The 13,261-nt window shown below is 38.5% G+C and overlaps 1 protein-coding gene across 1 annotated transcript in view; it reads left to right on the forward strand.

Annotated features, from left to right (window-relative positions):
• Positions 1-13,261, forward strand: part of NEK5 (NIMA related kinase 5) — a 95,369-nt gene that overhangs the window by 22,983 nt on the left and 59,125 nt on the right. The window contains exons 6-7 of the mRNA XM_036747401.1: positions 327-413; positions 10,821-10,875. Coding sequence (XP_036603296.1) covers positions 327-413; positions 10,821-10,875 — 142 coding nt within the window. The remainder of the gene's footprint in view (positions 1-326; positions 414-10,820; positions 10,876-13,261) is intronic.

The raw sequence follows: 13,261 nt of genomic DNA on the forward strand, positions 1-13,261 counted from the left end.
GGCAGCTAGGTGGCGGAGTGAGGAGAGCACCAGCCCTGGAATCAGGAGGACTTGAGTTCAAATCCAGCCTCAGACACTTGACACATGTACTAGCTGTGTGACCTTGGGCAAGTTTCACTTAACCCCAATTGCCCTGCCAAAAACAAAAAGTTAGGGAGGAAATGATAGTTAAGAACTGTTTTCCTTCCCTTTGTTATTTTCAAAGTAGTTTTATTTCCTGTTCTAGTAAAATATTTTTTGGTAATATAATGACTTCAGAATAGAGTCTACGTTTCTTGTCTTCGTGAGAATAAACTACTGTATTATCTTATTCAAAATATTTTTAGTACAATGGAACTTGTGCGGACGTGTGTTGGGACACCTTATTATCTGTCTCCAGAGATCTGTCAGAATAAGCCCTACAACAACAAAACGTGAGTTCTTGTTATCCATTGACTCATTTGAAATTAGCTATCAAGTCCAATTTGGAGAACTCTATAGGAATTCCAGGAACTGTGTGTCATCCTGGCCATGCTGTTGATTAAAGCATCGTACCTTAATGTCTATGTAAGATGGCTCCTTTGTAAAGATATAGGAAAAGGTTGAATTCTTTTGGAGAAAAGGTGTCATCATAGACACTGGAGATCTCACAATCATGTGATGCCATATGGTAACTTTGGGAATTTTGGTCATGGGATGTAAACCTTGGCCTCTGGGATTGATCCTTGTGAATGGACTGCCCTGCAGTGACTTGCTAAAGATTCTATTAATGCTTCTGATCAATCAATCAATAGACATTTATTAAGTGCCTACCATGTCACCAAGCACTGTACTAAACTCTGGGGATGCAAAAATAAGTGAAATTCAGTCCCTCCCAGCAAGGAGTTTATAATCTAGTGGGAGAGACAACATGCAAACAAATATGTACAAAGCAAGCCATGTACAGGATAAATCGAAAGTAATTAACAAAGGGAAGCCATTAGAATTGAGAGGTCGAGGAAGGCTTCCAGTAAAAAGAGGGATTTTAGTTGAGGCTTAAAGGAAGCCAAGGAAGTCAGTAGGCAGAGTAGAAATATTCCAGCTCTGTGTCTGAGCAACACACATACAGAAGAGTGGCCTTGTCATTGTACACATTGCAGGTACCACCTATTTAATAATAATAATAATAGCCAGCATTTATATAGAGTTTTAAGGTTGTAAAGCAATTTACAAATTTTATTTGATTCTCATAACACCCTTGGGAGGTAGATGCTGTTATCATCACCATTTTTAAAATGAGGACACAAAGGCTTAAGGGTTAAATGAATCACTCAGCCTAGTTCACCTCCCCCCCCCCCCCCCCCCCCCCCCCCGCCCCGCACCACACCCCCTCCCCACGTGTCAAGTTACTGCCTCTTCGCACAAGGAAGTCCCTTCTGGGAGGACATAGGGTTCCTCTTGTGATGTTTAAAAAGGTCTGAGAGACATAATTTCTGGATAATTTAATCATTTTATTAATAATGCCAGCATTTTAATAAAAGGATGATCATTTGGCTCTCTCTTTCTTAAACCAAAGACAATCATGGCAGGGGGCTCGAGGCTTATATGCCCTTTTGGAAGAGGAGGGTTCCTGAGGGTGGCAATCAACTCTAATTGGCTAACAGCTATTTTGCTTGCCTCCCTGGAACTGGCTGAGTTGCATAGCAGGGGTCAGGGCAAAATATTATTTTAAGGGTTTGTTATCAGAGAGAAAAAACCAGCTGGTGGGAGAAAAAATATTATTTTAGTGGTTTGCATATCAGGGGGAAACAGTGGTAGACAAAATATTATTTGGGGGACAGAGCTGTACTAACCTTTGAAAAACGTTATTGTCAGTATTTTTCCATGAGTATGTTCTATAAGCCTGTAGCTGTCCTTGAGGGGAGACTGTCACGATAGGCCTCACAACCAGGCCTAATATTATAATAGTATTGAAAACTGACGTAAGAATGTAGTGAGTTTGGCACAGCTGGATGGGACAGTGGGTGAGTTGGAGTTAGGAATTAGTTCAGTTCACTTGTGTTGGACTCTTTGTGACCCTATTTGGGGTTTTCTTGGCAAAGATACTAGAATGGTTTGCCATTTCCTTCTCCAGCTCATTTTACAGTTGAAGAAACTGAGGCAAACAGGGTAAAGTGACTTGCCCAGGGTCACACAGCTAGTAAGTGTCTGAGGCCAGATTTGAATTCAGGAAGATGTGTCTTCCTGACTCCAGGCACTCTATCCACTGCACCATCTAGCTGCCCTGGAATTAGGAATGTGAGTCCAAATGCAGGCTCAGACACTTTCTTAAGCCATGTAATCATGGGCAAGTCATTTAACCCTGCTCAGTCTCAAAACCTGCTTCCCAGTGTTGTTGTGATGATCAAATGAGGTAAACATGTACACGGCATTTTGGAGCACTATGTGGATGTTGTCTATTAGTATGATTATTCATACTGGTAGTCTGGTAAACAACTGCCTCTCCAAAAAAAAAATGTGTGCATAACACACTTTGAAGTTTAATCTTTGTTATACTCTCTTAAATCTAGGTAGTCAACAAACAATAAATCCAGCCCTGATGTGTAATATTTGCTGATTTCTGAGGTGTTAATACTCACACTGAAAATTTAACGTTTGGCCCTCAGGAGCTATTCCCAACTCTAAAATCCTTTGTGGTTTGTCCTTGGCTCTTGAAGAGGACCATGACATCAGGGAAATGGTGACACGACTTCCAATTGACTTTGATATGAAGGAGGGAGGGTTGTGCCGAGTCACCAGACTGGCTTTCTCCTTCGGAGCCCTCTGGGTCCAGTGGCTGGATATTCACCAGGGCAAATGGAGATGGCCCAGGATGCATTGGGAGACCTTGACTCTTTTAAACTAAGGTCTTTTCGGGTTCTCACTTTGAGTGGGGCAATGCCCATTCAGTAAATAGGCCTCTTAAAGAGGTGAGTCAAGGGGTGGCCCTTTTAATAAAAAAAAAAATCAAATTCCCCTGGCTAAGGACAACAGAAACAGTTGTGTTTGTTTGCCTGTTTAGCTTTACTGGGAGAAAGAGGTGATCAACAAAGGGATAGCATTGCTGCTTGGAATGGACAGGATTTTTAAAACAGACGTCTTCTGGTTTTTACATCATCATAGTTATCCCCAGTATTCCTTGGTTGTCTCCTCCCAGAGAACCATCTCAGATAATAAACAGACAGAGTGAGAGCGAGAGCGGGAGCGAGAGAGCAAGAGCGGGAGAGAGAGAGGAAGAAGGAAAGAAGGAAGGAAGGAAGGAAAAGAAAAGGAAAAAAAAATCAGTACAACTGATCAATACATTATAAAAGTCTGAAAACATGTGCATGGTAGTTCCTCTACAGCTAGATCTATTTCTTTTTCTGAGATTGGGTTATTTAAGATCTCTATCTAATCTTCTGATAGTTTGAGTATTTTATAACCTTGAAGGTATTTCTCCATGTCTTTTGTGCTCTCAGTTTTATTAGCACATAATTGTGCATAATACGTGCACACAGTTATATGTGCGATTATTCTTTTTATTTCTTCTGGTTTTGTTGTGATGTCACCTTGATCATTTGCTATTTTACTCATTTGATTTTCTCCCTTTTTAATTAACTAATTTTTAAAAATCAGTTTTGTTTATCTTTCCAAAGAATCTGCTGTTCATTTTCTTTATGATTTCTGTGGCGGTTTTTTGGTTTTCAATTTATCTCTATCTCTAATAATTTTTAATATATCCCCTTTTGTGCTATTTTAGGCCTGCTTATTTATTTGTTGGCTTTCTAATTTTTAAAAATGCATATTGAACTCATTAATCCTCTTTTTTTCTATTTTGTAAATATATATATTTGTAGGGACATTCCAGAACAATTATGATTTGCTCTGACTATAGCCCTCCTCTCATACTGCCTTACCTTGGGACTAAAGAGAACTTTGTATCTCAGTCTATACCTTTGAATAATCTCAGTATTCCTCTACACTTGGGAGAACTAAATAACTAAAGAACATTGGCTAGCATACTGAACGTGGACTCAGGAAACCCTGAGAGTTCAAATCCTGCCTCAGGCATTTACTATCTGTGTGAACCTAGGCAAGTCACTTTACCATCACTGTAGACTGCACATTCTGCTATTCTGTGATGGTGTGTGGAAACTTGGGGAATTTTGGTCATGTGATGTAAATCTCAGCTTCAGTTCCCTCATCTGTAAAATGTTGGGGTTGGACCCTATGGCATCTGAAGTTCCCTCCACCTCTATCCAAAGCTGTGCCCCCTCGGTTCAAGACCACACAAACATAGCTAAGCTTTACTATATTGTGAGGGGATTTAAGGTGCAAACCCTATAAAGACTGATGTCTCTCAAAGCACTGCCCCTGTTTTTGAGGCAGGAGAGCTCAGTTGGAAAGCAACAAATTTCCACACTCTTCCTGTGGATGACAGTATTTGTTAAAAACAGCAGCAAACAAAACTAATTCATTCCAGGTATCTTATGCCCTGGATCCCCTTTATTCTCCAGGCTTCTTTTCTAATCCCGATCTTTGGAGAAATGTCTCCTCTGACCAATTAACTTTGGTAGGCTTGGATATGCTACCAGATTTTTTTAAATAATTTTTTTTAAAAATGAGGTTTTCTTTTTCCCCTACTGGGTCCATTTGGCTTCTGGTCAAGACCCCACCGACATCATGGCTATCTCTGTGATCATTTTTGAGTATCAGGAAAGATATCAACTTAGTTTGCATCTGATTCTGATCTTAAGGAATCTTATCATGTCTGTCTCTTCCCTCTGTCTCTGTCATGAGCCCTGCTCTTTCCTTTAGGGTATTCTTAGATTTTTTTTTTTGTGATCCTGTACTATCTTGCTTCTTCTCCTGTATCTCTGATTGCTCCTTTTCTGTCTCCTTCCCTAGGTTCTTCTTCCTCCTTCTGCTCCTTGAATGTGGCTAACTCCCAAGGCACTGTGGGTAGTTGCTTTTTTTTCTTTAATAATTTCTCTAAATATGTTGTCTAGGCTCTTTTTCTTGGTTGTGGCTTTTGGGTAGTCCAATGATTCTTAAATTTTTTCACATAAATATTATTTCACATAAGGATCACAGGCGGGATTCAAACCCAATGTCTTGAATTCTAGAGTCAATCAGCATTTTTTCTATCATGCTGCTTCCCATATAGTCTGAAAATACTGAAGGACCCACACTTACATTTCAAGAAAGACCCCATTAGCCACTCTGGTTTGGAGGTTAGACCTCTCATTTCACAATCATTCCTTTCATGCACTGTGAACGCCTACCATTGCCTGCTAATCCTATTTCTACTGTTGCCATATTAGATTGAGACTGATTTATTACAATGAGCAGTGGTGTTGGGAACTGATTGTGTAGAGACTTCTTTACTGTTATGAGTACTGGAATAGATGATGCTATCCTTGCAATTAGCTTATCACTATAACTAAATAGCATACATTTCTAAGTGTAAAGAATTATCACCCTTTGCTGTAACACTTAAGGTGTTCTGCATTTAATTTGGCTGTGTTTTTATTGTATTGCATAAGTAAATATTCTTCATAATGATCCTCTAAGATATGACATTATGCTCTGTGAAATTAATCACTTCCTGAAGAGTTCCAACCTATATGGAACTTGAGTATCTTTTAAATTATGTGAATTAAATGCTCTTCAGCCCAACCTCTAAAAACCTAATAGTTCCATCAAATCACTGAGGAAACAAAAAGATTATAACATCTCACCCTTTTGGAGCCCCTTACCGAAGGAGAATTATACTGTTTAACAAATTAATGATGAGTTGTGTCTGTGACAGAATGGTGCATATGAATCTTGGTAATTAATGTTATTTGATAATGGTTGTATGATATAACTTTTTTCCCCAAACAGAATATTATCTATTATAATACAGTCTTAACTGAAGACCATAAAGATGGAGTAAGGAGAGCATTACTAAAGCCAAGTGAGGACTAAGTGGTCATGGTGGCTCAGAACTGATTTTTATCTTGGCTTTTCATGTCCTGAGCACAGGAACTGCTCCATGCTGGCCCTTGTTAGGTTCTGCCTTGCCTTCATCTAAGGAAGAAGGGAAGAATGAGAAAGGAGAGTGGTAGTTGGAAGAAAGCAAGATGAGGGGGAAAGGAAGAGGAAGATGAAAGTAGAGAGAAAGAGAAGAAAGAAGAAAAGAGAGAAGATAAAAGAATGATGGAGTATGGAGAATGAGGGAGAAAGGCTATAGTCTTGGCTAGAAGAGTGCTGGGCATAACAAGAGAGGAAGTTGCAAAATATTATATATTTCCATTCTATTTGACTCTTTCTGTATACTTTCCTCCCACTTTGCTATGACTGAGGTGTTGAATTTTTCCACTAAACATTCAATTTATCCTATTTTGATGAGGTTGATTGAATTACCTGTCAGTATTATGATGCTACTGTGTTTGAAATGATCAACCTTACATGTCTCTGCATAAACTTATAGGAATTATAATGAAGACCTGCACTGAAACTAGTAATACAGCTATTAGATTAATATGGAATATAGATCAATTTCATTGTTCAAACTGTCACCTAATTCTGGGGTGATATGACATTTACAAATAAAGTAGTAGCATTTTAAAGACACTATAATTAAAGTATACATTATAAGTTGGAAAACAAATTCTCTTTGCTATAACAAAGTGCTATGCATTTAATTTAGCAAATGAAAGAAAATGAAAGTATCATTCTTAACTATGTGTCCATTGTATTTCATAAGCAAATATCTTCCATGTTGATTTTTTAAGATAGAGATGGGACCCATGGATTCCCAAGGGGCTCATGGATAGACTTCAAGAGGTTCGTGAACTTAGATAGAAAAAAAATTACATTGTCATTTTCACCAGCCTCTAGTTGACATTTAATATTTCCTTAAATGATGAATATAGGCAACAAACATTATTCTGAGAAGAGTCCATACATTTCACCAGACTGCCGAAGGGGTCCATAATGGACCAAAGAAAGGTTAAGCACCCCAGCTCTAAGATATGACATTATGCTTTGTGAAATCAAGTCAAAACCACAAGCATTTATTGAGCACCCACTCTGTTCTAGACATTTATGCTAAGCACTGGGTATACAAAGAACATGAAAAACACAAAAAGAGTACCAAACCTCAAGGAGCTTATATTCTGATGGGTCAAACAATGTAAATAAAAAGATATTCATAGAGTAGAAGAGAACCTTAATATTCCATTTGTTTCTTGAAGCACTTGAAAATAATATCATTATGTAAAGTACTTGTCAAAAAGAGTTAGATATTCTCAAAGGATCACTTTCTACAACTGAGATTACTTGTTACAAAATTTATAAATTCTCTGTGAAGCAGGAGAGGCCATTTTAAAATATTTCATCCAGGGCCATTTTTCTCCTAACTTGACTCTGAGTGGCTCTGATATAATTATTTTAAAAGTGAAGTGGTGATTATTTCCTGGATAAAGTCACAAATTGCTTCATCCTTTTTAAGCATCACCTCTCATAAGTGCCACCTTTAAAAACCAGAAGCAAATTTGTTATAGGACTTCAGCTTTGAAGGTAGCTATTCATAAGCCAGGCGTCCTTCTTCCTGCTGAACAAGTTGCCAAGTTGTCTTTTACAGCCATCACTTATAAAAGCCTAGGGAAAGCTAATGCAAGTTGAAAAATGGTAAGCAGTAATTTCAGTGAGCAGTTGTTAATATAGTAGACATTTAATAGAAATGGTGATAAGATTTGAGCCCCTAGAACTTTGTTCTGAGATGAAAATCCAGCACTCTGAACCTTAAAGATACAGGGGGACCTAATCCTAGAAGGTGCAGCTCAGTACAAGAACCCAGGTAGCCAAGGATGAGAATAAACAGGGCCAAGCATTCTGCCCAAAAGTACAGTATAAGGTGAAGCCTGGTTTTGGCACAGATTGCAATTTTGGAACTAAGGTTAGTTAGATGAGCAAAGTAGAGGAAGATATGGAGCAGTATAAAGAAGAGATCTAGAGATCTATTAGATCTAGAAGAAAATAGCTCTATCAATTGTAAGCAGAGACTCAAAGAGAAAAATGAGTTTTCTGCAAGAATTGCATAAATATCTGGAAGAAATGACTCAAAAAATAAAAGTTCTGGAAAGATTGGAAAGAGAATAAATAGCTTAGAATAGAAAGTGGTAACCCTTATCCAAGTAGTGGATTCCTTGGAAATAGAATAACCTAAATGGATATCAGTGATTCCGTGACAAAGCAAGACATTTAAGAAGAAAATTAAATGAAAACAGAAGAAAATGTAAGGAATCTGCTGTTAAAAATAACTAACCAGAAAAACAAGTCATGGAGATATAATTTAAATTGAACTATCTAGAAAGTATAGTTTAAAAAAAACCTAGAGACTAAATTTTCAGAAATTATAAATTAAAACTTTCTAAATATATTAGGACCAGAGGGCAGAATAAAGACATACAGAATCTGAAAACTGCCTCCTAAAAGGAACCTCAAAAGTAAAAATCCCAGGAATGTCATAGCCAAAATCCAGACTTTCCACCTTCAAAAAAAAAATCCTGTGAGCATCCAGGAAGAAATATCCAAGTACCAAGGAATCACAGTCATGATCATTCAAAATCGTGATCATGGAAGTTTCTACTGTAAATGAGAGGAGACCTTGGAACACAGTATTCCAAAAAGCAAAAAATAAAGACTTAGAAGTGAACAGTATCCTACAGGGGAAAAACAGATACTTAATGGAATAGAGGACTTTCAAGCATTTCTGTTGAAAAGGTCACAGCTCAGTAGGAACTTAGACATGCCAACATAAGAGTTAAGGGAAAACTAGAAAGAGAATGTTATTGGAACATTTCAAAGTAGCTGTATGATGTTGAAGGGTTAGCATTTTAATAGGGAGAAAACCAACAAGTATTCTTCTACATCCTTAATGTCTTCAAAATATATTGAGGGATTTAAATAAGAAAAACGGAAGATCTGGGCATGTATTCGTTCTGTCTGAGGAGAAAAAGAAGGGCAGATAAAAGGAATGCATTAATACTGAAACGAAGAAGAGGGTACAATTTGCTATTTCTCATAATTTAATGTGTGAGAAGGAAAGTATACAAACATGGCGGAAGGGGTGGGGCACTGCACATCAAAAGCTCACTTATCCAAATCCAATGAAGCAGGGTTGCACATACACAGAGAGAGACTTTGGTATAGAAATATATTAAACTAATCTGGGAAACAGGTGGAGGTAAAAATGGGGGAAGGTTAGGAAAAGGGTAATACCGGGGAAGTATTACAAACAAAAGAAAGCTCTTGATCCTGAAGAAGGTATGAGAAGAAGAAAAAGATGAGAGAAAAAATGAAAGATAAGGTGGAGGGACAGGGCATCCACAGGAGAATGAATGACTGTATAAATTGTAGGATATGAAAGTAATGGAATATTATGGCATCATAAGAAATAGCAAAAATGTTGATTTCAAGAATCTTTGGAAATAGAAACTGATGCATAGTGAAGTAAGTAGAACCAGGAGAACAATTTATGCAATGACAATAACATTGTACAGAAAAATAACTTTGAAAGTCTTAAGAACTCTGTTTGAAGCAATGACTAGTCAGGTTCCTATAGGACCTAGGATGAAACATATTATCCACTTACTAAAAGAGAGATGATGGAACACCAGCTGCAGAAGGAAACATACAATTTTATATATGGCTACTGTATGAATTTGTTTTGGTTGAAGATAGTTGTTACATGAATTTTTTTTCTTCTTTTAGTTGGTGGAATAGAAAAATTAGTAATGGCGATCCCACCAAAAAAGAAAATATAAAAGAGGAGGGCCATTGAAACATAAAAAGTATACAGAGGAGTGCAGAAAGTAGTTCAGAAAGAAGAACAGACAAGCATGAGAGTTTTGAAAGTAACAGCTTAAATTGATTATATACGTTTTAAAAAGTAAACAGTGTAAAAAAGAAATTCCCAGTTTCATATGCATTCCCTTATTGTATTCTACTTTTTTATGGAAATGCTCATTTTTTGGTTGTCAAAATATTAAGTTCAGAATAGAGACATTCTGAAAAGAAAAAACTATGTTTGCTATCATGATATACACTGAAGGTTGCACGGCTAGCTCTATGGAGACCTCAAGGGATTTACTTCAGTAATTTACCTACAATTAAGATACACTGTCACCAAGTGGATAGTGGTGACTTGTTGATGGCTTTTATGATGTGGGAAACTGGGCTTCCCGTAGGGATAGTAAATTGAATTAGAGAGTAGCCTATTTTTGAACTCAACTCACCAATGCAGCAAAACATTACTATTGATTTGATCAGCACTCTGAAAATAATTATACAATTAAAGCAAGATTTAAAGAAATACAACCACATAATTAGGTGCCTTTCCCAGTAATCCCTTATCTTCTCAAACCCTGCTTAATTCAACCTAGATCTTCTCCAGACTTGATTAGAACATATCTGTTTAATTCTTATTAAATGTTAAATTCTTATTAAATATTAAATTTCAAATGAAAACTAAAGCCTCAACTTACTTCAAAACCCTGCTGGTTCTAGATGTATGGAACCGTCAAATTCGTAGCAAATTTTACATACTTTTCCCATTCCAGGAAACTAATAGAAGAAATTCTACCTTACTTGTATCTTATAGAATTGGCCTCAGTTTTCATTTGAGCCAGAATAATTTTTCACATATTTATAATATTATGTGAAAACACTTTGAAAAACTGTAAAGTGCTTTGTGAAGGGAAGTTGTTCACTTTTAATATTTCCATTGTCGAAGCGTTTTAGAAAAAAATGAAACATATGTTCTTGGTATATAAATTTAATCTTATTTTTTACAGGGATATTTGGTCTCTTGGCTGTGTCTTATATGAGCTGTGCACATTAAGGCATCCTGTAAGTATCAGATTAATATTAAACTACTGAAGACATAAAAATAATATTAACTGTTGAAAGGAAAGAGTTGCAGTCTTTTTTAATAACAACAACAGCAACTCACATTTGCATAGGAAGGAAGGAAATAAGCATTTACTAAGTGCTTACTGTGCCAAGGCACTGTGCTAAGCATTGGCAATTCAAATACAAGCAAGATGTGGCACATGGTTTTGAAGTCCAGAAAGTCTCCTTCCTGAATGGGCAAGAGGGAGAAGGAAGGCAAGCTGGACTGCGCCCTTCCACAGAATGGGGCTCCACACAGAACTCAGCAGTGGGAGAAGGGGATGTGGGTCCTGTAGAATGATGGTCCAGGGCAGCTAGGTGGCGCAGTGAGTAGAGCACCGGCCCTGGAGTCAGGAGGACCTGAGTTCAAATCCGGCCTCAGACACTTGACACATGTACTAGCTGTGTGACCTTGGGCAAGTCACTTAATCCCAACTGCCCTGCCAAAAAGCAAAAAAAAAAAAAAAAAAAAAAAGAATGATGGTCCAGAGTGAACAGGCTGCAAGGATGGCAGGCTTTTCTAGGGCAAGGAGGTCCCAGGCACTGAGGGATGTTCTGGGAGGAGCCAGCCACAGAAAAGGCCCATGTGATTTTGAAGTGTGGGGACAGGCCTGGGAAGAGAAGGAAGGTTGGCCGGACTGGGCCCTTCCACAAAATGGAAGCTTCAGGGGGGAACTTACCAACAGGATAAAAGGGTGAGCTCACTTATGGAATGTTTTAGGGTTTTATCACAACACTCCCGTGGGTTAGGGCAGGTAACACCCCCATTTTCCAGATGAGGCAAATGTGGCTCATGATGGTAGATCTTAAGGCAGTAGCTGCTATGTTCTTAGTTGCCCAGGTTATAAAATAGCATCAGTAAAGATGACTGAGACCAGAGGAGTAGGCAAAGCTGGCCCCTGGCATTTGTGACAGAATGCATTGAGGGCAGAATGGGAAGAGTCTGGCTGTGGTGTCAGAGGACTTGGGTTCAAATTTTGCCTTTGATGTTTTCTACCTGTGTAGTCTTGTCAAATGGCCCTTAATGTCCAGTTCTTCAACAGCAAAATGAGGGGGCTGGGTTAGATGGTCTCTGAGGTCTCGTTCAGCTTGAGATCTATGAATGGGGTGGGAAGGAATAAGTATTTATACAGCACGTACTGTGTGCCAGGTACTGTGCTAAGCACTTTTTAAAACCATTTCCTTTGATCCTTCTAACATCCCTGGAAGATAGGTGTTTTTATTATCATCATTTTACTGCTGAGGAAACAGAGGACAAGTGACTTGCCCAGGGTCACACAGCTGGTGAGAATCTGAGATTTGAACTCAGACCTTCCTGATTCCAGGCCTAGGGCTCTATGTGCTGAGCCCCCTAGCTGTTGAAAACACCACAATTTGAGCCTATAGAGAATGGAGAAAATCTAGAAGCAAAGGTGATTGATTAACATAATTATGTGGAAGTGGAATATTAGTTATATGTCAGTGGGTTGTGAACCAGCCTGTGTGTGCTGGGGGTAGGTTCTGATGTAGATCTCTGGAAGGCTCCAGAATGTGGAGAGGGTGGGTTCTGAAGTTATTTGTAGAGTGCTATGTGGTACCATTGCTTTAGGTTCTGGAATGACCATGTGCTAGTTCCCAGTTCTGATCCCCACAGAACAATATAATCCTTTGCAGAAACTATGATGTCTAGCAGGTGGAAATATCTGATTGGCATAGCTCTGGGCCCCCAGTCAACTCTGTGTAGGAAAAGAGGATGGCCGGTGAATGAGACAGAGCTCAAGCATCATCCTGAATCTGGAGTGTGTGTATGTGTGTGTGTGTGTGGTGTGTATTGTGTGTGTGTGTGTGTGTGTGTGTGTCCTTTCTCAGTGTGTTAATAGCTCGAGGATCTGAACCAGGTAAAAAGTGCTTGTGCAAAATTAGAATATATTTGTTGTTGAAGAAAAAGCAGAGGATGGAGCACTACGAAAACAAGAACATGTGGGAACCAGGTAGCAATCTCTGTTATACTCCTAATTATTGTAACCCCAGTTAAGAGTCTGATGCCACTATGGTCACCACTACTTGAAACATGGGGGAACCATTCAACTCGACAAACTTTAATAAGTGCCTACTGTGTGCAAAGAAGAAAATGAAACCATGCCCATCCTCCAAGAGCTCATTGGAGGGATATGTTATTTACATGGGTAAACATAACACAAGGTAACTGGGGAAGGAAGGAGGGGACTAGCTAGTGAGGATGGGGCTGGTGGGGAAGGGAATCAGGAAACATATCACAGACACTGTACCTGAGCCAAGCCTTGAAGAAAGAGGATTTTGATAGGCAGAAATGAGCATGATGAGTATTAGAGGCACTGGAAGGTGG

The sequence above is a fragment of the Trichosurus vulpecula genome, chromosome 2 (genome assembly GCF_011100635.1).
Source record: "Trichosurus vulpecula isolate mTriVul1 chromosome 2, mTriVul1.pri, whole genome shotgun sequence".
NCBI classification, from domain to species: Eukaryota; Metazoa; Chordata; class Mammalia; order Diprotodontia; family Phalangeridae; genus Trichosurus; species Trichosurus vulpecula.